Below are 25,842 nucleotides of genomic sequence, written 5' to 3' on the forward strand. Positions count from 1 at the left end.
TAATGAAACTTTAGAAGAAGTTTATTTAGTCAATCATCTATTATTTTGACACAAAAAATTGGAAGGAAATGCATTGCATAGTGGGTTTGAGTGATTTAAGTTGATTATATTGCGAGCTGACAAACTCTGTGACTTAGAAAATATGGAGTAATTAATGAAGAGAATTAAACACCCCATAGTAATTTATTTATCATTTTTTAGTACAATATTTTACACTTTATAAATTGCATGGTAAGATACATGTGTAACCTTATTTCACATTATTCATTGGACACGGTACACATTCTTATATTTATTATTTATCAAAAATTGAAAAATAATTAAACCAACTTGACTTTTCATGAAAATTAGGCACTTTACCATACTTAAAAAATAATAGTGAAGATTGAAAATTAACAAAGAACATAAATAAATTTTTCAAATAAATAATTAAGTAGTAAACAAAGAAAATAATTATAGAGATTTAAGTAATTAAGCAACAATTTGAAGGGGAATTTAGTAATGTAAGTACTTATAATGAATAATAAAATAATCAATAACATTAAATGGATTAAATAGAACAACAATATAAAACAATAAGTAATTATGTTAATTTCTATTTTGAGAAACAACTCGCATGTATTATAAATACATATTCCATAGCTTATTATCACAAAGTGATGACTGGCGTGGTGGTTAAGTGGTTGCAAAAATTCGGAGTTGGGAGGGGTTCGAACCCCACTGGTGTGCGCTGAGTTTAAATTGTTTAATTTTTGAAAGTTCAAGTCGCGATATTATATATACTAGATTCCATAGTTTATAATCACAAAGTCATGTGCAGCGTGGTGGTTAAGTGGTTGCAAAAATTCGGAGTTGGGAGAGGTTCGAATCCCACTATGCACTGAGTTTTCCACTATCGCGATATTATGACAATTTAAAGCTGCGAATTGGATGAAAATATCTTATCACACAAAGGGACAAGCTTCTCCAACCAGTCTTATAAATGAATTCTGAGGCTCTAGTGTTGCTTTATTGCCATTGAAAGTTGTTAGTTTAGATGAGGAGGAGTTTAGAGAATGGGTTGTTTTAGTATTTAGGACAATAGATTGATGTGGAATGGAAATTTTTTTGAAAGAAAAACAAGGAAATTTTATTTGAATGGAGCAGGAAAGTTACAAAGCTTCAAGGTGACAAGCGTATATGTATATATAGGAGAGATACCGACTTTGTATACAATTATGTCGGTTAGTTTATTATATTACAATACCTTGATTATTTTATACTAAAGCATGCTTTTGATATCAAGATATTTTGGAGTCAACCGACTTTGTTAAGTTGGGTTGTTGATTCTCAATTATTAAAATAGATAGATAGTTTTAAACGCAGTGATTAATAATTCAAAGCAAACATGCATCCATTCATAAGCAAATTATTAAAAATACATATTCATGCTAAGGCTTATGGCCTCACCCTAGCAATTTGAATTAGTTACACATACTCATAATTAAAATTAAAGAAAATATCATTCCCATGAATAAGAATAAAAACACCTTGAAGTAGAAGCTCTTCAAAAACCCTTGCCAACGTCTCTGTCTCGCTCCAAAATTGCATTAAAAAAAAGTTCCCAAAATCGCTGTGAGAAAGAACTTAAATACTTCCTAAAACCGAGCTTCCCTAATCCCCACCAGGAAACTAAGTTAAAATAAAGTAATACGAGGATATAAAATCCAAATTGGATTAGGAGAATCTACCCACAACCTGCCCAGCCACGTTTTGGTCTCAAATCTCCTTCAAATCAAGCCCAAGATAGCTTGTTTTAAAGATAAAAATATTTTGAACACTTCTCCAAAAGGCCACGAACCCATCCAAGGCCATCTTGGGCTCCAAAAACGCAATAAAAGCCTAACACGTCACCATTCCAACACCGCGCACTGCTCCTTTATTTTATTGCCAGAAAATAACCGCTCAGTAGAAAAATATGAAATTTCGATCCTATCAAGCTCAGTGGCTCACAAACGTCCTCCAACTGGAATTACTCCAAAATTTGTCCATTTGATTACGTTTTGATCTAGAGGAAGTCAAAAGCCCTATATTGAAAATATAATTCAAAGTATCAAAATTCTTCCAAAATATTAACCAAAATATACTAAGAATGGGGTTAAATAGATAATATAAAATATACCCATCAAAATACCCCAAAACTTAGCTTTTTGCTTGTCCCCAAGCAAAACAAGACTCAAACAAAAATAAAAACTTAACAAATTGGACACCTGACTATAAGGGTGGCATTTTAGACCAAAAACCCGCAAAAATCAATCGACAATTTACCGCAATGGAACCGCAATCGTGGGAAACCGAACTGCATTTGCAGTGTGAAGAACCGAACCGCATTTGCAGTTGCGGTATTTGATTTTCAAAACTTGCGGTTACCGCAAACCGCGACTATATTTATAAATAAATAAAAATTGCATTTTGTATATAGCATTGGTGCTCAAACAACACAACAATATCCTTCAAATCCACTCACCACCATCAACACTTGAGTTTGTAACTTTAATTTGTAACATTGGTGCATTTCATTTTCCTTTTAGTTTGTAACTTTAATTAACTTTGAATTGGATTTTTCCTTTGGGTTGTAACTTTAATTCATTTTGCATTGCATTTTCCTTTTGGTTTGTAACTTTAAAGGATTTGGAATTAGAATGCTTGAGAAGTTGAGGTTGTGAATGCTTGATAAGTTTAACTTTAATTGGAATGCTTGGAATTGTAACTTTAATTTTCTTTAGGTTGTGAATGCTTGAGAAGTTGAGGTTGTGAATTTATTTATTTAGGTTGTGAATTTATATTTTTGGGTTAAAGTATGCTTGAAATCAAAAGGCTTCAAAAGAATCATCAAAATTAGGCCTAAAATGTGGAAGATTGAATTTTTATAACACAAAAAGAACTTGCGGTTTTAAACCGCTAATTCACGGTAATCGAGCTTTTTGCGATTTACCGCAATGTGGTAAACTGCAAAAAGCGGTCGGTTTGCGGTTTCAAAATCACAATCTGTAAATAGTCGGTCGATTTGCGGTTTGGGCAAAAATTCGCGGTTATCGAACCGCAACCAGCCCTACCTGACTAACACTTAACCAAGTCAAAACTTTCACCTTCAAGTTGCAATCCATAGAAAATTTTAAAAACTAGAATATTTGTTCAATAGATCCAACTAATCCCACCACAGAGTCTAAGCTATTTAGAACCACTTAGAAAAGAATTCACAAGCTTCCTTCAGTGTAAAGTGAACCATCATAGTTAAAGGAGACTCGACTAAAACCCTTACCTCTCATCCCTTTTATTCATACTTCACATACTTATATAATCATTCTTTTCTTTTTTTCTTTTTCTTTTTTTCAGTAACAGTAGTGATTGTGCAATGTTGGTTCCCTTAAGCTTTCGATCCAATCCGTGTAGCGAGCTTTAGGTCAATGACTCCCAAACCACAAAGGCTTTAGGGCATTAGGTGTCGAACACCCCTAAGGACTTATTAACTCAAGCTGAAAAGAGCTACAAAACCAACTAACCACCCCTGCCCCATGCCAAAACTCTACCGTTTGTCTAGAGAATCGCTGCTAATTAGGCAGGACTGGCCCGATTACTAGGCAAAGCTTCGGGTGAGGCAATTATTACTTGATAACACATACTAACTTTATTTGTTTTTTTTTTTTTTTTTTTTTTGTTGTTGAAGTAACAGTAATTAAAACACACTGGGACAAAAAGTATGTATTTCATCTCACTCCCCACAAACCATGTTGGTGTGATGTGCAAATTTCAAAGTATAATTCAAAAATATCAAGTGTTTCTAATGAATCAAGGTTCTTTGGCACCTTACCCTCCAATTGAGGACAATTTCTGATTGAAAGAAACTTCAAGCAAGGGAAAACACCAATTCCCTGATCCCCTACAAAAGGAACCCATTTCTTCCAGTGTTGCATATCCTCAAACTCAAGAGTCTCTAGTACTGGAAAAGGCAAGCTACCCTCCCCATAAAACTCAGGACCGACACTTTTCAATGCAGCAATTCCTGTAATATAAAGTTCTTTGAGCAAAGGCAGTTGCCCAAGTGGTGGCAAGATTTGACAATTTTTACATTCGTCTAAGCGTACATGCACCATAGTGGAGAATAAACGATCTCCAATCCATGTTGAAAATTATAATCCAGCATAACCCCTGATGATGAGTTTTTCAAGCATTCTGTGATGTTCTAATCTGTCAAGCACGCCTAATTGTGTTTCTTGTGTGGCACTCGACCATTCTAGCACCAATTCATCTACTCTCCCCTTGGATTTTAAGTCGGCCTTCCGTGCATCCTCTGCATCGATCACATTCTGTAATCCTGAGAGCCGCAATGTCCCTCGAAGATGGAATAGGGACCTTATCTCTCTTATACCCGATTGATCACGACCTTTACCCACCAAAAGTCTCAACGATACATCACTCAAATAGAATTTAGGAACTTATGAATAATTCAGTATGTTTCTATTCTTCTCATAAGAAGATATTTATAGTGATACAAATACAAGCCTATTTAGGAAGTAATTAAAATAAGTAAAAAGGAAATAAATACAATTCCTGTCAAACTAGTATTCCTATAATTACAAATCAATTATAATAAAAGTAATTGTTTATAATTCCTATTGTGATTCAGTGATTCACACATCAAAAAATCGTCCTTCTTCCCACCATAATTGACCCAGATCTCGTCCTACATCACAGAAAATTTGGAAAGACACTGAAGTCAAGCAAACAAAAGAAAGAAAAAAATGGCTAAAAGTTTTTCTCAGTAGAGAGGACAAAATATTACAAGGCAAACCAAGTGAGAAATGAAGTACTTTCCTTTACTATATATATTTCAAATGTACTCCATTCAAATTTTGATCTTATGTTTGCAAGTGCCTATTAAGGAGTCTTCCCATTTCCTGAATTTAAAATATATCATAAAGAGAAATAAAGATGGATTTACCATTTGCTCGATAAATTGTTGTCGTCCAGCTTGAAGCAATTTTGGATGAAAAAGACCCACCTGGGAAACATACAACTAAATGAATATTTGAAAAATAATAAGGCATTCTTATTTCACTGTACCCATGAAAGGTTGATAGTGTTTGAAATTTGAAGTACCTGGGGAGAGTTGGATATATCTCCAGGTAAGGAATGCGGTTTATTTTTTTCCAGTGTAGTCCAAAGACAAAATATCTTTCCCGGGAATATAATGTGACCCATAATATCTTTGGACACCCAGAGATACAAAATTGCGAAAGTGGAAGAGTCGGGCCCACTGGAATAGATGCCAGTTTTGGACAATTCACGAGTCGAAGAGATTGAAGAGAGGTGAGGAATTGAAAGCCCTTGCTGCTCAGTTTCTTCAGATTTGGGAAGCCCACAATTGAGAGATGAGTGAGAGATTCGGGGAGCAGCAACTCCATATCCATATCCGTATCACCTTCGGGTGGAAACGACACCACATATGGGTCTTCACCATCGACCCACAACTTTGTAAGAGAGGTGAGCCTGTGCAACAACTCCCACAGCGGCTTACAATTCTTGAATCCACTAATTGTAAGTGATGTTAGGTTGGGGGGAAAGGAAGTGAAATTTAAACCTTCACCGTAATCAATATTCAATTCCTGAAGACAATTGAGATTGCGCATGTCCTGTAACATCTCCAATTTGTTGCAACTTTTGATGTGGATGTGTCTCAGGCTGGAGGCGGCTGTTGTTGTTGGCGAAGACAAACCCTCACCACTCAGGCTCGGGATGGAAACCAGACTCCCACAATCATAAATCTGAAGAGTTTTAAGATTGGTGAGGTGGCATAGGCCCTCCGTTAACGATTTCAGATTTGGGCAAAAACCGATGTTAATATATTCAAGACAATAATTAGTGTTGTCGTGGGCTAACCCATCAGACGTTATTAACTGCAGCTCTCCACAATGGGATATGTGAAGGCGTTTAAGCGCCCTGGGAAACAACTGGGCTCTCAATGATAACGACGTTAGAGATTCACATTCCCGTATATCCAAGTCTCGAAGAGAAATATGAGAAGAAGAAGAAGAAGACGAAGAACCCACCTCCTCCTCTACTAATGACTTCAAACTTTTACACCGCAGTATCTGTATTCTTCTTAGATTCGGGGGAATCTGGTATTTCGCTAAATACAGCAACGAATCACACTCCTCAATCTTTATGACTTCAAGGGAAGGAGGAAAACCAATATCTGGAAAAGAAACCAGACTTGAGCATCCAACTATTTGAAGGTCTTGAAGAGCTGTAAGGTGATGCAACCCTTCTGGTACCTTCGAAAGACTTGCACACTTGTTCTTCAGTGAAGATGTCAGCTCCTCACATCCGCCAATCGTCAATTTTGCAACCTTCCTTAATCCTTCGGTGAATTCCCTTGTTTGGAACCTCACCTCTGAAATATTTGAAAGTTCCAAGAACTTTAATATCTTAAACTTAACCCCACTCGTCTTCACCACCGCTTTGCAACCATCTATGCATAATCGACCAATTTGTTTATAGTTGGAAATTGAAATAACCAATTCCTCGCATTTAATAATTGTAAGTGTTTCTAATGAATCAAGGTTCTCGGGCAACTTACCCTCCAATTGAGGACAATTTCCGATTGAAAGAAACTTCAAGCAAGGGAAAACACCAATTCCCGTATCCCCAACAAAAGGAACCCATTTCTTCCAGTGTTGCATATCCTCAAACTCAAGAGTCTCTAGTACTGGAAAAGGCAAGCTACCTTCCCCATAAAACTCAGGGCCAACAATTTCCACTGCAGCCATTCCTGTAATATAAAGTTCTTTGAGCAAAGGCAGTTGCCCAAGGGGTGGCAAGATTTGACAATTTTTACATTTGTCTAAGTGTACATACACCATAGTGGCGAATAAACGATCTCCAATCCATGTTGAAAATTCTAATCCAGAATAACCCCTGATGATGAGTTTTTTAAGCATTCTATGAGGTTCTAATCTGTCAAGCACGCCTAATTGTGTTTCTTGTGTGGCACTCGACCATTCTAGCACCAATTCATCAACTCTCTCCTTGGATTTTAAGTCGGCCCTCCGTGCATCCTCAGCATCGATCACATTCTCTAATCTTGAGAGCCGTAATGTCCCTCGGAGATGGAATAGGGACCCTATATCTCTTATACCTGATTGATCACTACCTTTCCCCACAACAAAATTAGGCAAAGATTGTAGATTCGTCAACCGACCTAGTTGCGGAGGCATTGCTTTCAGTGAACCTACATCTGAGTTATTGAGATGACGCAGATTCACTAGGTTACCCATGTTTCTAGGTAGTGCCTTCAAATAATGACAACCTTCCAATAACAATGTCTGTAAGTTGTAAAGAGTGGTCGTTGATTCAGGCAAACATCTTATCTGTGCATGAGAGAGATCAAGATACCGCAGATACTTCAATTTACCAATTGAATTTGGCAGCTCAGTTATTTTATATTTATTGAAAGAAAGGACCCTCAAGTATTGCAATTTTTGCAATAAATCAGAAGTAACCTTACGACTTAGATAATTCAAATGATCAACTGAAAGTGGTAGGAAGGTTCGCAAATGTTTCACTTCAGAAAATGCCTCAAATCTTTTAACCACACCATACTTACCAGAAATGTAGGACGCATGGCGGGCCTTCGTAAAACAGCCAAGTTGTACATGATCGCTATTCTGCTTATCCTCCAATCTAACACAAATATCTCCTGCTGCCCACTGTGCCAAACCAACAACGAGGTCATGCATTGCATATTTTGAATTGTTTTTGCTTGATTTCTGAAATAATGACCTCGATAAGAACTCCTGAAAATAGTCACTTCCTAAATCTTCCATTTGCTTATTATGTTCTGGTTGTGGTTGAATGAAACCCTCTGCCATCCACAAAAGAATCAATCCATGCTCACTAAATTGACAGCCATTTGGAAGTATCGAACAATAGGCAAAGCATCTTTTCAAATGTGAAGGAAGATAGTGATAGCTTAATCTTAATACCGGAAGTATGTCACGCTCATTTGATAGACTCCATAATTTGTTGTTCAATATTTCCTCCCATTCATTCATCTCTTTACGAAGTAAAAGACCGCCAAGAGTCCTAGCAGCCAAAGGCAATCCACTGCATCTTGCAACAATTTTCCCCTTCAGTGACTCGAAATTTGGTGGTATATCTCTGTGAACATTCCTGAATGCATGCTGCTCAAATACTTCAAAACAAACGTCATTTGACATAGGCTCCAAATTATGAACTAGAGTGCCAGCTCCCATCATTTTAGAAACTTCTGCATCACGCGTTGTCACAATTATCTTGCTTCCTGCTGCTCCATCACGAAAGGGGGCCTGCAGTTTCATCCATAGACCATAGCTACATGTGCCCCAAACATCATCCAAAACAATTAAAAACTTTTTCCCAGCTAATTCCTTATGCAGATACTGTTGAACCTGATTGAAGTCTTCTGTAGGATAGTGCCGGGATGTGACTGATTCGAGAATTTGCTTTGTTACCCTTTCTAGGTTGAAGTCATCAGACACGCATACCCAAGCAGTTGGTTTAAATTGCTGGGTTGCATCAATTTCATTGAATACTTGTGCAGCAAGTGTTGTCTTTCCGACTCCAGCCATACCAACAATGGCAACTGCATCGAAATTGACGGCACGGCGCTCTTGTTTCGACAGAAATTCCACGACCCGCCTTTTGTCTTCCTCCCTTCCAATCACAGGTCCATCTGGTTGACTGGAACTGGGAGGTAAATTTTGACGTGCCTTAGTTGACGACGTCGTCCCAGTAATGATATTCAAACTAAGCTGGTCCTTTCGGTGAGATATCTCTTGTAAACACTCAGTAATCTTCTGTATTTCTGAGTTCATTTTGTAGTTGAAAACACCATTAGGAACTGATTTCCAGACCTTTCTTGCGGTGCCGGCATAATGTCCCAGCTCTATCTCCCGTTTGAGCATTTTAGTATCATATTTGTCCAATACGTCTTCCACATCATAAGCTAAGTCCCTGAGATCATCCAGCCAAAGCTTCAGCGGCTTGCTCTCAGTGATTAGTTGCCTCTCCTCCGCCTCATTCAGAACCGCTCCAATTGCAGACAAGGTGGCAGTCCATTTCTGCAGCTTTTGGTCGACGCCCTTTATGAGTCCAAAGTACTTGAACACCTCCCGATGCGCCAACTTGTCAACCAGCACTTGAAGGAATGCCACAAGATAAGCCTCTCCCATAGTTTCTTGAATTAGCAGGGAGAAGAAGCACTGAAAGAGTTCTGAACAGAAACAAGCAATCAAAGAAAACGTAAGGAGATGTCCAAGTCTGATTTATATCGCTTGTATAATAAAAATAAAAAAATTCAGAACAATGTAACTAAAAGCATACACCCAAATAAAACAACTTTGCCACCGTCGATGACAGGGAAAAAAAGAATAAAAATTCCATGAAAATCTCTATTGTCGTATCTTACCAAATAGATGAAGAAAACAGGAATTCTGAGCAAATAAAATACAAGAAACTAAAAGAAACCAAAAAAAAAAAAAAGGCACCAAACAGAATAAATCAGAAGTACCTGCAGTTTAAGTATCAGCAGCAGATTTCTTCACGATTTTCCAAATACAGAAGGTGTCGCAATGAAGAAGGAGGAAAATTCAAAGGCAATACACAGTAACACACTTTTAGAACCAAGGAGACCAAGACATAATATATTTGAAGATGGATGAAACTTATGGGTTTGAGACTTTTCAGTATGAGATGTTACGATGAAAAGATCTCTTTTTTTTTTTATTTGTTGGCGAAACGACTCTGAAACAAAGTCTGCGCTATAAAACACAAGAAGAAAATAAAGTTCGTCATCTGAAGGATAAGGAAAACGCAATGCAAATTCCCCAAGACTTTTTATCCTGCCGACATGATTCACAGTCAAAAGGTTTGATATTCATGATCAATTTGGAGATTTAGGAGCAATATTTTATGAGCATAGATGGTCTTTTTTCAACACGGTAGAGAGCCATGGGAAGTTGCCTACAATAAAAAATAAAGAAAGAAAACTGATAACTGAGATTTCAATCAAGCCTAGTGTTAGTCTAATGGCCCAGCTGCAGCTGCAGCTGCTTCTTTCTCACTTTGTTTGATAATGAAATGGTCTTTTTTCAACTCTTTCACACTTGCTTTTGTCCAACTCCTTATGAATTCACCAATAAAATTTATTGCTGAGTATATGAACCCTTTCTTTGGACGACAACGACCATGAAATTGCGGAAGACCTTAAATTAGTTCGTTCAGGATGCCACTGTAACATGATGCCATTGTTGAATGCTCAAATACTCTTGAATAATGAAATTGTACACAAACAATTACACACCCTCTTTGATATTGAAGTTAGATAAACACTTTCAAATGTAGGTTTTGACTAAGTGTAGTAGTGGCATAGACATTTGAGTTAATTTTGTATTTTTTTTATATAGTTTTCGATAAAATACATGTTATTTTAAGTAATTAAGAAAAATTAAAACCTAAAGTATAATTTTTTTTCTTCTTCTTAATAATAAGGGAGCTTTAGTAATATACTCAAAATAGGGGCTGAAATTATAAAAAAAACCCCACATGAAATGCACTTTAGAAACACACCCAAAACCTATTTACTAAATAAGAAATGAGTGTTAAAGTTCCCATAAATTACATCTCTACTATTGATTAACTTAAAACAAGCCCAACACAAAAAACTCAAAAAGAACCCAAAACAAGCCCAACCCAAATTTTTTAAAAAAACCCAAACTAAAAAAAAATCGTGAAAATCAACGAGCTGTCCTTACGACCCCTTCTCCACTGAACTTCCGTACACTGTTAATACCATGTGATAGAAGTACATTGTTAATACTAGGGTTGTTCACGGGTCGGGTCGGGCCGGTTATGGACCCAAACCGCACGCTGAACCGAGCCTTGTCGGTAGGCCGAAATGCTAAACCGTGGACCTCTCTTTTAGGCCCATTTTCGAGTTAAGTAAAACCCGAGTTAGGCGGACCGGGTTGGTTCTGTTCGGGTATTTGCCGAGGCCCAACAAAAGCAACAATTGAAGGCTTTTTTTTATTTATATTTTCCAGGCCCATTCTGTTTTTTTGGACATATTTCAACAATTCAAGTTTTGACAGAAACTATACAGTTTTTCCAGTTTCTCCAACTCTGCATATCTAAAGTTTTCATCATTCAAATACTTAAAAAAACCATAAAACCATAGCAAATCATCATCCACCACACATCTCAAAATACAGAAATTAATAATTACAGTCCGTAGCAAATTGTGAGAGTAATCTCAATCACAATTTGCATATTTGCAAAGTTCAAAAGAAAATCCAAATAAAAACAAATAAACTTCCATTACATATACACATACAATTCCATGAGTTGTTTCATATTCAAATCAGATTTGCACCTCTGCATAAAGAAAGAAAAACAGTTAGTAAACATATGAATTAATAACACAAAGAAACTACAAATTATAATTAATATAGAAAAGAAAGAAAACCATCGTTTCCTATGATCCCAAAATCAATTCTGTCCACCAAAAATCACAACAGTCAGATTAGATAAATAAAATTAACCAAAATACAAATAATCATAAAACTTAAATTATTACTCAAAGTATGACTTAAAACTTTAGTGTTCTTAGAACTAATCCACAGAGAGTCATCCAATAAAAATAACTACAATTCATATGAATAATCAAAGTATGATGTTGTATACAAGCATACAACAGGAGAAAATGAAACTATGATGTCCAATAAATCATGAAATGATAGTTGTAGTGAAGGTAGAAGTTTGCTTCACCGCCAAATTTAGAATACATTAATATATAAATATGCTGATAATTAATAAATGACCATTTAAGAACGCCTATGATAAAAGCATCTCTTACATATCATGCAGAGACAAAAGGTTTAACATAACATATTCCAAATCTCTTGTTTAACACGCAGAGAGAGAGAGAGAGAGAGAGAGAGAGAGAGAGATCTATACCTGCCACCTGGTGTAGATAGAAACTTCTTGATGAGGATCGACAAATAAAAAGTACTCTAATCCTGATACAAGCGAACAAGCAATAAATTGAAAGCGCAAGTAGAAACTATATGCATATAACATTAGTAGGGAGAACAAGTTCACACTCAGAACTGTGATGATGCAAGCAAAAAAGCAAATATTTCACTCACCAAGCTGAGCAATAACAAAAGCTGCTACAAGTAACAGACCAGGACACTCAACAAAAGACCAAGATCCATAAAAACACAAGATCCAGTGTGCTGAAATAACAAACATAAGCATTTAGCCAAGCAACTAAGTCATTATTAACAAGATCCATAAAAACGCAAGAAATAAAGAGGACTTACAGAGAAGAAGTCTGTCTTCCTTCAGACCTGGGGTAATACAAATATAAACGAAGGAATTTATACGAATACCTACAAATCATGCCCAAAATAAATATATATTTCCAACCCTAAAATAAATATAAATATAAAATAAAAAATCACAACATAGTCAGACTCGTTCATGAGAACTAAGAGAGAAAAAAATTACAGATATTAGTACCTTAAAGCCCTAACTCTCATGAGAATTATGCGGCTCAAATTGATGAAAAATCGAGTGAGGAAAACTGAGAGAGAATGGTGAGAGAGAGCAAGAGTGACCGTGGAGAGAGCGAGTGACTGTGGGAGAGAGCGAGAGTGACCGTGAGAGAGAGCGAGAGGAGAGAGAATGGTGAGAAAGAGATAGCGAGATTGACCGAGAAAACGCAAGTGATGAGAGAGAGCCACGCATGCGAGAGTCACCAAGAGAGAGAGAGAACGGGATGAGAGCTTGAAAGAAGAAGTCGACGGATTTGGTTTGGGGAGAGGAGGTTGAGGAGAGAGGCGATCCGATCGAGAGAGAAGTGAATTTGGAGCGGCTGAAATGAAATGTTAGGGTTTCGCGAGCGAGCAATCGAGTGTGGCAAGGCGAGACTGGGCTTAAAATGGACGAATCACCACGCCACATGTTAAAATTTATTTTTAAATAATATAATTTAAAATGTTCGGTCCGTCCGGTTTTCGCCGGTTTTTCAAAAATTAAACCGTTCTACCTGGCTCATGGTCGGTTCGGCCGTTTTTTACCAAGACATGGATTTTTTATTATCAAACCGAACCAAACCACCAAAAGTGGTCCGATTCGGACGGTTCGGTCGGGTTTTCGGTTATAATGCCCACCCTTTAATACCATGTGAAACAAAGGAATACCCAAAGAAAACAAGCAGCTCTCAAAAATACCCAAAACATTTTCAAAATGGCACGAAAGCCCTTTATCTTGAATAACAAAGACATGCAAGCCCTAGGTCTCTCTTTTCTACAAAAGACGACAACAACATGTGAAGTCCTTGTCTTTTTCAGCAGCAGTGAATAGATAAGCAGCAAAAGCAGCAGAGCACCATAATTTTAAACTTTGTTTGCTTGTACAATCGTCATGTGAATTCTTTGGCTTGTATAGTATGTGCATGTGAAGTTCATATGAAACTTCAGAGAGTAAGGGAGATAGAAAGTTTCAGATAGAGAAGAACTCTTCTTCTCATCCTTAGCTTCTTCTTTTCTTTTCATCCTTAGCCATGGTAGAGGTCGGTGTAATGTGTGTATATAATTTGTAACTCAAGAACGAAGTACGTAACACCAGAGAAGAAAAAATCTTACTTCCTCCTTCAATCAATAAAACTCCTTTGTTCATATACTTTCTTTTCCATTTATTGTATTTACATATTCCGACCACTGTTAATACCGTCTATCATTGTCAATATCTCCGACCACTGTTTATACCCGTGATAACAGTAGTTCCAGCAACATAAGCAATTAAGTAAGTCATTTTTCTCTTTTATTTTTGGTTTTCTTAGTAGACTTCTTGTCCAAAATAGGGAAACACTTTTATAATTGTGTTATTATCTTGCTAAACTGACGATCAATACTGTGTTTGAGCACTTGGTCATGTTTGATATTTGCCATAACAATAATTGGATGTCTGTCAGGGAACCTCTGAGTTCAGAGGACCTCTAAGTTCTGCTCCATAGCCCTTAAGTTGGCGTCTTTGCAGTTCCATGTTCTAGTTCCATGTTCTATGCATGGTGTCTGGTTGTTATTTTGGCCTTTATAAAACCTTGATCGAGCCCTTGTTCTAAAATGGTATCAGAGCTTTAGTTTAGCACCTTAATAATTTAGTTATACTAGTAAAGTACCTTGAGGACAGAAGTCAATCAACACAACTGATAAAAACCAACGTTTTATAACCTGTTAAAATTTTGTTACCTGAATCACTAGTGAAAAACAGTAAACCGTTTGCATGTTTGGCCCTTGGTGGACATCTATTAGAATAAAAGAAAGGTTGTAGGAATTAAAGAAAAGGAAAGTAGAATACCAAAAAGAAATTAGGAATCTAGAAGAATTAATAAGATCACCAGAAGTAGGTAATTATCCTAGAAGAAAATTAGAAGTACAGAATAGCATAGCAAGAAATCAGTACCATTTAGAAGTCTGTAAAGAATCCATAGAAGCTTTTCAAGAACATTTAGACATCTTAAAAGAAAAAGGTAGACTTAGATAAAAAATTTATGATAGAATACCTCAATTTAGAAATCAGTGAACAACAAAAGAAAAAATTAACTCTAGATAATAATACATTAGTTTGTTATTTTCCACAAAAAGAACACAAACATCTATTACATAGTAGTAGTAATCCCTTAGAAAATAGTATTATTGACCTTTTGATTAGTCAAGCAGAGAGTGTAAAATTTGAACACAACAAAAATAATAGAATAATTCAACAGTTACTAGAATATTTTCAGAAAAATTCCTTAAAAACAATTAGACAAAACTTAGACTATATAACATCCCAATTAGAAGATAATAATAGAAATATCCAAAGATTCCCTAGTAAGAAAGAAATAAAAGACCTCATAGATCTTATAGATAGTAAGCCAAAACAAATAGAACTCCAGTCATTAGAAATCATTGAGCAGTTAAAATTAGAAGTGCAAAAAATACAGTTAGTACAAAAAACATTAACTGAACAAGTAGAAAAGTTACATAGTAAAATAGATAGACTTTTAGTTTGATGACATATTCTAAAATTAATAATAAATATATAAAAGCATTAGAAGAAGTTGGTCAACTAGATAAGGAACCAGTAGGTCTCACAGAATTTACAACATCTGTAGCAAGTAGTAATATCCCTATTAGACAAAATAATTTACTTATACAATTAATTTTAAATTTAGCCAAAAAAGTAGATCAATTAGAAGAACGAATAACAGAAATTAATCAAGTAGTACACAATACCACTTCTACACTACCCAAAGACTTAGGCTCCGTTTGGGATTGCTTTTTTTCGCCAAAAATCTGCTTCACTTTAAAGTTAAGCAGTTTTAGGTGTTTGGTAAAAATAAAATATCTCGATTATTTTAAAAGCAGTGGCCTTTTGAACAGCAGCTTTTAAAAGCAGGCTATGGGTTGCTTTTCAAAGCTGCTTTCAAAAGAAGCAGAGATGAACCTTTAATGAATTTTTTTAATTCCCAAAATACCATCATTCATTTTAAAAAATAACACCACCTCCACTTCCACATCCAACTCCACCACTTACACCATCACATTCACTACCTCCACAACCACCGCCACCACCACCACCACTACTACCTCCTCCACCACTACAAACTCCACCACCACCACCACCACCACCACAACCACCACCACCAACTCCACCTTCACCTCCACCACCACCACCTCCTTCAAAACCTCCACATCCACCACCACCTCCACAACCAACACCACCACCACCACCATGCTGCCACATCCACCACCATGCTGTCACTACCACCACCTCCACAAGCGCCATCCCTACCACCACCACCTCCACTCCATCACTACCACTACTACCACATGATTAGTACATAACACTTTTAACATCATGTCTATTTTAGTTATTATTCACAGTTACAACAATTTTATATTAAAACTTACCAAACGATTTTGACACTGCTTTTTGTACTAACAACACTTTAAAAATATTATTTACCAAACACGGAGCTGCTTTACTTTACACTAATTATTTTCAAAGCAGCAGAAGCAACTTTTTAAAAGTGACAGCAATCCCAAACTGGGCCTTAGTTGATAAATTAGAAAATTTAACATTAGGAAATAATCCTCATAGAAGAAAAAATAGAATAAATCCATTTGATAATAGTAAATGGAACTCTTTAGAAGAAAAGGAAAAGAAATAGTTAGAACAGAAGATATATACCCTAGTGAACAAGAAGCACAAGAATTTCTTAGAAAAGGCTTTGAAAAATCACAGAAAAATAAATATAATTTATATCAATTAGGAAGATTTGAAAATAGGCATCGTATTGTAAGTAGCATCAGTCAACATGAAGTTAGTTGTATAGATAAAGAAGTAACTCTTAATTTACTTAGTAACACAGCAATAGAACACCTTAAAAAATCACACTATCAACAAATCCATATAGGAACAATTATGATAGGAATAGCTGGACTCACTAGAGCACAAGTAGGAACCAAAGCACTAGTATACATATATGATGACAGATGGGATAACCATCAGCACGCAGCTATAGCTACAGCAGAAGTAGATCTTAGCACAAACTTAGCAGTCATAGGATGTATTCCTAATTATGTTATGAATATTAGAGAATTTAGTAAACACATAAAAATTAGCATAAGAACAAAAAATTATAATATGAAAGGTGAGTATAAAAATTTAAGTATTAGTCTTATGTGTATAGGAAAAATTTCAGATACTTATAATTACAAATTTAATGTAGAATTCCAAAATTTAGTATAAACTTTTGGTAGTAAACACGTTAATATGATAGAGGCAAAACCAGTAGATAATAGTTTTTTAGAAGGAACAGAATGGATTTTACCTAATTTACAAGTAGCAAAAAATAATCAACCTGATAAGGCACAAATTTTTGAAAATCATATAGGTGAAGCAGTAGTAAGATTTACTAATTATAAACAAATAAATGATATAGAAGACTTAGAAAGTGAATTAGATGAAGAAATACATATGGCGTTTGATAACTTAGAAATAAATATGATAGAACATAATTTTGATAATATAGTTGATAAACTCATAGATGACATAGATAATTTAGATGAAGAAGAATATATAGCAAAATATAAAACTTATGAGTTAGGATTACATAGATTATCAGATAAAGAAATGAAAGATTTAATTTTAAATATAGGATTAGAACATATTTTAGGAGAAAAAGAATATCAAAATATGTTAATTGAAGTAGAATGCATGCCAGTAGATGACCAATATAGTTCATCCGGACCATCTGTAACCCCTACAAGTAGAACAGATCAGCAAAATCTTAGGCAAACTAATGAACCATATAGAGAAAATAATGAAGAAACAAGTAGAAATGCTTTTCAACAAGAAGCATTTGGAATAAGAAAAAATAGAATCCCTTATAAAGGAATTGAACAAATTAGTTTAGCAGGACATATATTAAATTTAGATTATGTAGACCCACAAGATTGGGAAAAAACTATAGAAAGATGGGAAAAAGGATGTGTACATGCAGCATTAATGTTAGATTTTAGTAATAATAAAGATATGTTAGATTACTTTGAGCATACTTTAGATGGAATGGTTTTTATTATTTTCAAGCATGGAAAACTAAAAATCCAATAGAACATCAAGCAGCAAAAGAAATGTTTAATATAGATGCTTTTGTTAAATTAATTAAATATGAATTTTTAGACCATAATAGATTAGATGGTAGAAATGAACAAGAACAAATTAGAGCTATAAGAAATTTAGAACAATTAAAAATTTGTGATTTGCAATATATTAGTGAATATACTTCAGACTTTTTCAAGTATTTAGGTAGAACAGGTAGAATTGATGACCTTAATTTGTTAGATACTTATATGACAAAAATTAAAGGACCAATAGGAGAAAGAATTTGGAATGAATGGCAAAAACACCCTAGGAAATTAGATGTATCCATAGGAGCAAGAATACAACATGTATATGATATATTACGATCAGAATGTAGTCAGATAAAAGCAAAAAGACAAATTAGAAAACAGTTTTACATGAGTTGTAAAAATATAGATTTACCAAAACAAGTATGGATGTCATAGGAAATTTAGGCAGAATAAGCCATATAGAAAAAGTTATAGAAAATATAAACCTTATAAACAACAAAATAAAAATTTTAGAATACAACCTTCAAAAACTTTTAGAAGAAGAAAATATATCCCTAAGCAATTTAGGAAAAGAACAAATAAACCATGGATTAGAAAGTATAAAGTACCTAATAAAAGTACATGTAAATGTTATCTTTGTGGTGAAGTAGGACATATTAGACCTAAGTGTCCCAAATTAGGAAAACAACCTAGAGAAAAATTACAATTAATTGAGCAATTTCAATTAGAAGATGATGAGGACCTAGAATCAATCTATAGTATAGATGATAATTTAAGTGATAATGAAAGTATTTATAGTGTTAATGCCTTAGACTGAGAATCAGAATTAGATTACTCTAGTAATTCCGATAGTGAATTAGATGAACATATGTGTATGTTTGAAGAACAAACAGAGCATGAAGAATTTAAATATGTTAATTTAGGATGGCCTCAAGAATGTAATCAATGTAAGAAAGTAGTAGTAGAAAAATATTACACTAAGAAAATAGTTTATTGTAAACCTTGTTTTAATAATAGACCAATAGAAATAAATACAGTTGAGATAGATAATCAAAGGAATAATTGCCCTAGTCTAGAGAAACAAAAGACTAGTTCATTAATAACAATTAATTGTGAGTTAGAATTGTCAAAAGAAAATAAAATTCAAACAACAGCCATGATAGATACAGGAAGCACAAAAAATGTAATAAAAGAAGAGTTAGTGCCAGAACAATATAGGCAAAAATTAGCTAGACCAGTAAGAATCATACAGTTTGATACAAGGCCTGTATACTTAACACATTGTATTAATAATATACCAATTAGGATAGAAAGACAACAGTTTAATTTACCCTTAACCTTTATATCCCCAGTAGGATCATATCCCTTTATCTTAGGATTAAATTTCTTAAAAAGTTTACAAGGAGGATTTTTATGTACACCTCCAGACATTACATTTTTTAAGAAAGGTATAACCACAACTGATCAAAGTAATATATTAGAATCTTACAATAGTATTAACATAGAAGAACACAATTTTAAATATAACATGGAAGAATTAGAAGAAGAAAAGATAGATGAACAAAATAATCTAGAATATGATGACATAATATTTGATCATGAGTATCCACTTATAGGAAACGTAGAACCTTTAGAAATAATGCAAATAGATAGACCAAAAAATTTAGAAGAATTGTTACAATTAGCTGAACAAACTAGAATTATAGGAGAAGATCCCCAATTACATTGGAATAAGAATAAGATATTAGCAAAATTAGACATTATCAATCCAGACTTAACAATTAAAACAGCAGATATGCCTTGTAACTTGTTAGATAAGCAAGAATTTGAACAACAAATAAAAGAACTTTTAAATTTAAAAGTAATTAGACCTTCAAAATCTAGGCATAGATCAGCAGCCTTTGTAGTTAGAAAACATTCAGAACTTAAGAGAGGTAAAGCTAGAATAGTGTATAATTATAGGAGATTAAATGATAATACTTATGAAGATAGTTATAAACTACCAAATAAGGATGAGCTTATGAATAAAATTCAAGAAAGTAAATACTTTAGTAAGTTTGATTGTAAATCAGGATTTTGGCAAATTAGATTAGCAGAAGAATCAATCCATTGGACAGCATTTACCTGTCCAGAAGGACATTTTGAATGGCTTGTAATGCCATTTGGATTAAAAAATGCACCATCGATCTTTCAAAGAAAGATGGACCAAATATTTAAGAAGTATGATAATTTTTGTAGTGTATATGTAAATGATATATTAGTTCATAGTAAAAATAAAAATGAACATAGAAAACACTTAGAAATTATTTTAAAGGAATTTATTAATAGAATAATACTAGTCTTACCACATTTTTTATACCACATGATGTGGCGGCTGATGTGTACATACCACATCATGTAAAATACTAGTTTCTGTTTTTCTAATTTTATTTATTAAAATACACTTTATTCATTTAATTGATATGACATATGACATGGACATGTCACATCATGTGGTATAGAAATGTGGGATAATAATGTGGTAAGTGTAGCATTACTCTTATTAATAATGGTATTATTATAAGTAGGAATAAAGTAGAGCTTGAAAAACAAGATATAAAATTTTTAGGTATGTATATTAAGTCAGGAACCATACAATTACAAGAACATATAGCTAAAAAAATGTTAGAATTTCCAGATAAGTTAGAGGATAAAAAGCAATTACAAGCATTCTTAGGTTTATTAAATTATGCTAGAAGTTTTATCCCTGATTTAGGAAGGAAAATTGCAGCTTTACATAACAAAACTAGTAAAACAGGACAGAAATATTTTAATAGTGAAGATATTAAGTTAGTTCAAAGCATAAAACAAGATATAACTCAACTTAAACCGTTAGCATTACCATTAGATAATCATTACAAAATAGTTGAAACGGATGCATCATCAATAGGATGGGCAGGAATTTTATATCAAAAGAAACATAAAGAAGAAACAAAATCAGAAGAAAAAATTTGTAGATATGCATCAAGAAAATTTAATGATATACAGGCTAGACTTCCCACAGACTTAGAAATTTTAGGAGTCATTAATTCTCTTGAAGTATTTTCATGATTTTTACATAATGAAATATTTACTATTAGAACAGATTGTCAAAATATTGTTTCTCATTATAATAAAATTACTACTAATAAACAAGCAGCCCGAAGATGGGTGAATTTTGTTGATTCTATTACAGGAAATGGATTTAAGCCGATATTTGAGCATATTAAAGGTATGGATAATGCATTAGCGTATATCTTATCTCGTATTATTCATTAAACAGGTATGCAATATTTTGGACCATCATCATCTGGCAGCAAAAATAATGGTATACCATCACCTGGTGGTAATCCATTAAGCATAAGTAATCAAGCACGATCAGTAGCAAATACTTATTTTTATAATGGAATATCAGTACAAGAAGTTAGAAATCCTTCTTTAAAGTATCGTACTCAAGCATCATTAGCAGAAAAACAAAAAGTTCTTTTAGATAACTTTTGGAATATTAGAACTAATACTGAAAGCATGAGAAGAGGGCATGAAAAGCTTATTAGAGCCCTTGAGCAAGAGTTTTTAGCATATAATTATGATTATAAAATAGCAAAACAACACCTTTCTTTTTTGCAGGAAAAATATACAGAGCAAAAAGGGGAATATGATACAATAGTTAGGCATTTTATAACTATTAATTTAAGATGTCAAATTCTACAAGAAGAGGCTAATAAGCCCACCGTAATTGAGCATAATTTACAGGAAAAAGAGGCTAATAAGCCCAACTTACTTGAGCATAATAGTGAATTTTTACTTGAGCAAAAATCCAAAAATCCCTATTTTCTTCAAACTCTAGCTAGAGAAAGGTATAAGTTTTTACCAGTAGATGTTAAGAGTCACATAATTGAATTAGAATATGAGCAAAATACATCTCTTCAACTGTACATTCAATCTTTTCTTTTCAATTTAAAAAGTAATCCACATCCTGGCATCACCATTATTACCAAAAACTGTTCCCATTACACTATTTACTTAGCAAGGATTAACATGATTGAATATAGAGAATTGCATTTAGAACATAAACAAAAAACAATCATAGTTACTCCAGCATTTTTAGCAAAATTTGGTTATCTAGATCAACTTTATGTTGAAAGTAGTAAGCATTTAGATTCATTCCCCGAAAAATTTAGAGAAATTATAAGTTTTTATCTGCCTCTCTGGAAAAATGTAAAATTAGATTTCACTAGTATACCCCCAGAGTGGTTTAAAGATAGCATTTACCCAGATTTAGCACAACATAGGATTATTATTTCTTTTGATGAATTACTTAGTCCGGGAGAATCAGCACAAACAGGAATGCCTACCAAACAAGACATCCAACAATACAGAAGAGCAATAATAGCCGAGCAACAGTTATTTAATGATGATCGCTTGACCCTCCTGTACCAGTCCAAATTTATCAAGGTGTATTCAGAATTCACATCCAGGAGACCAGATGATATATATGAATACAGGATCAGCACTACAGGAGCAAAAGTTTTTGATGAAATCTACAATCAGATAGCAGAACAGACTACAGCAGAAGATATTGACAACTCATACTGGAATAGCTTAGGAGAAGAAGAACTACACAACATAGATAACATGATGGATGCATGAAGACCACGTGAAGAATCCATCCAGCAGAATAGTCGCCAAACTATTTGGCTCCATACGGCCAATACAAAGCAACATATGAAAAGAAGAAACATTTTGGTTTCATCCCATTAGCAGAAGGAAGGATTCTCTAGGAAATCCAGATATGAATAAGGGCATTATTGTCCAACCACTTTAATTTTGTCCTTCTTTATAAATAATATACCCATTTTGGGTTTATTTATAAGTCTCCCTTAATAATACAATTTTATATAAGTACATTGTTAATACGATGTTATAGAAGTACACTGTTAATACAATGTGATAGAAGTACATTGTTAATACAATTTTATAAAAGTATATTGTTAATATCATTTCATACAAAAAAAAATTAAAAAAAAATTATAACAGCCCAGCAAGACATCCGATATCTTTTGCAGAAACCACCTCCAATTGTTCATAGTTTCACCACATACAATCGCAAAGACAAAAGGAAATACTTTTACACACAAAAAAAATACACTTTATTAATACTATGTCATAGAAATCAACTCAGTTCAGAGTATGAACAGTTATTATACTGTTCATACCACTTACTGGAAGTTAACAACTACATCATTTCATTTACATAATCGGTACGATAAAAGTGTACAACTTCATACCACTCAAAATCAATTACATCATTTCATTTGCATAATTAATTTATCCTTCATCACTCCACATACCATAAACATTGAATCAGAGCGACTCCCACACATACTGCTCATCATCATTGTGCTTGGTAGTAACAATGACCTTATCTACAACAAGATCTGCACCAGCAGCCAAGGCTTCCATAAATTCCTTGGTGCTAGACCTTGCAATGGTACCAAGGTTGTTCACCAAATCTGACAATACGAAATAAGAACAAAATAATTAATCATAATATAATAATTGGAACAACACAGATAACAATTATAAGCCCAAAGCGCATAATTGATAAGGTGAAATAGTACATAGAATTTGAATAGTCTGCTATTTCACTACAAACTATAAGGATAATATGAAACCATTCACTCCCCGCGTCAAAATTTCAATATAAAGTTATTGTAATGCTAAGTGGTTACATATATTGTAATGTTAACTCGTTACACAATGAAGTAAATAAAATATCTCCTTATTCAGGACCTCCATGGACCTACCAATCTTTATGAGTTTGCAACAAGAAAGATAGATAAATGTTTAAATGACAATAATTAAACTAAAGTTGTTGCTTTAAAGGTCATTTTTATGTGGTCAACGGATAAATATGTAGAGATTAATATGGGGCACTAGAATACATAGTAGCATGGCAAAGCCAGTAGTGTGATACATTATTGAAACTTTATTCAAGAAATCTTAGAGGATTCTTTTTCCAACAAAAGTTTCTGGAAAGACAGAGAGAGTTTTTCAATTTGTATAAAAGATCAGTCCCACACATACACACGTACACACACCAACTCTCTCTCTCTCTCTCTCTCTCTCTCTCTCTCTCTCTCTCTCTCTCTCTCTCTCTCTCTCTCTCTCTCAATAACAACCAAATAAATAAATATACAGAAGAAGAAGAGAAGAAGAAGAAGTTTGGTTTGATGCAAGTCCCCGTGTGCTGTATAGGAATATTTAAAATAAGTTGTTGCAAGCAGAATCTATTCAATATAAAGTTTTCTACCAATACATATTCTTAGTCTGAATTCCCTAGGGAGCAATCTCTTCTTTCTCTCATGAAAAAGGCAAGGCAAAAGAGAAACAAAAAGCATAACCAAAATGGGGGAAATGATGGTATTTTTTTAAATAAATATTGAGCAGTCTAAGATAATCATCAACCAGGATGCATATTCGTTAGAAATTAGGAATGCAAAGAGCATGAAATTCAATAGTTAATACTAGCACCATATACGACTTCAACTTCAGCTAACGTGACAAAATCAATCATCATCAATAAAGTAAGGAGCAAGGGCAAAACAAGGTAAAGCAATAGCATCTCAATTATGGCTAGGAACTAGAAAGGAAGGAGGACTCTTGTGACGATTGAGACAGAAGAGCTGCTTTGGTGAGCAATGATACTGATTCATGGCGAATGGACTTTGGAGCGATTAGTGAAGTGAATGCCCACAACCATATCCTCCACCGCCCCTTCGGATGTCAGAACCTCCGTTACCACCACGCCGCTTCCACAAGATCAGGCCTCACGGACGGTGATGTTCACGGTGTCAAGGTTCAGTCGTTCATGCCTTTGATCGCATCCCTAATGGCTTTCTCGTTGTTGAAGGTGACGAAGTCGAAGCCCCTGAACCTCTAGGTCGTTGATGATCTGGAAACACAAAAAGAAACCAAATCAAATAAGGTCCGTCCATCAAAACAAAAACGCTGGAGTATAATCAAACAAATACACAATAATAAACAAAAATGGAAAGGAATCGATCGATCTTCAATCTTTGGGAGATAAAGATCAAGTAACATAGAGAAACAAAAGATCAAGAAGCAGAGAGAGAACATGCATCAAATGGCTCTTCGATTTGATGATCTCACCGAACGGAGAAAAGGCCCTCTCCAGCGCATCATTGTCGATAGCCCAGGCGAGCCCTCCGACGAAGCTTAGAATGATGAGGTTGAACAAAAACTAAAAATTGGGGTTGAAGATGAAGATGAGAGACTGGAGGTCGTGAAATGGGTTCTGATATGTTGTTGATTAGAATTCCAATTTTATGTTAAAAGGGTAATAAAGGTATTTCATTTTAATAATTAAATTAAAAAATATACAGCTGTTGATTTTTGGGTTTATTTTGGGTGTGTTTATATACATTAAATAGTATAGGGTATTTTTATAATTTTATGTCTAGGAATGGGTATTTAACTAATTTTCTATAATAATAAAGCAAGACTTCATTTCACATTTGCTAATAAATCTTTAAAATTTATAGAATGCATATAAGCTTGCCAACAAGTCTAGCCCAATGGAAAATGGCATTGACTTACAGATTAGTTATCTCAAGTTCAAACCCCTATGACACCTCAATAGTTTATGTGTGTGAGGAATCACCTCCCCCTTGTAGTGGGTTTGGTTTTAGATTTGGACAAGAAAAAGTTGCAATTATTTAGCAAACTTGTGTCTATTACACACATAATCCTATATGTTAGCAAACTCATTTTATGTTGAAAAACAAATTATCAAGTACTATTATGTATCTTGATTGAAAAATCAAACATCTAATAGTAATTGAGTGTTATTAACTTTTTTTTTATACAAATATTTTACTTTGGCTGCCTAAATGTTTTAGCGTTACAAGCAACACTTTAATGGGCATAGCGACTACACCTCTCAAAAATGGAAATTAAAGGCTATTCTAAAAATCTAATCCAAATTCTACAATGTCAAACTTCAGTTCCCTCGAGATTGCATTCAAGTATTTAATGA

The 25,842-nt window shown here is 34.2% G+C and overlaps 1 protein-coding gene across 1 annotated transcript; it reads right to left on the reverse strand.

The window, feature by feature from the left end:
• Window positions 1-3,770: 3,770 nt before the first annotated feature.
• On the reverse strand, window positions 3,771-9,289 carry LOC103330734 (putative disease resistance RPP13-like protein 1). Its single transcript, XM_008233341.3, has 3 exons — window positions 5,140-9,289; window positions 4,982-5,041; window positions 3,771-4,723 (listed from the first exon to the last, which is right to left on the reverse strand). Exons 1-3 carry the CDS (start codon window positions 9,249-9,251, stop codon window positions 4,678-4,680), a joined length of 4,218 nt encoding a protein of 1,405 aa, XP_008231563.2. The 5' UTR covers window positions 9,252-9,289; the 3' UTR covers window positions 3,771-4,677.
• Window positions 9,290-25,842: the final 16,553 nt, after the last annotated feature.

This window comes from Prunus mume, linkage group LG5 (assembly GCF_029339155.1).
Source record: "Prunus mume cultivar Tortuosa linkage group LG5, ASM2933915v1, whole genome shotgun sequence".
Taxonomy (NCBI): Eukaryota; Viridiplantae; Streptophyta; class Magnoliopsida; order Rosales; family Rosaceae; genus Prunus; species Prunus mume.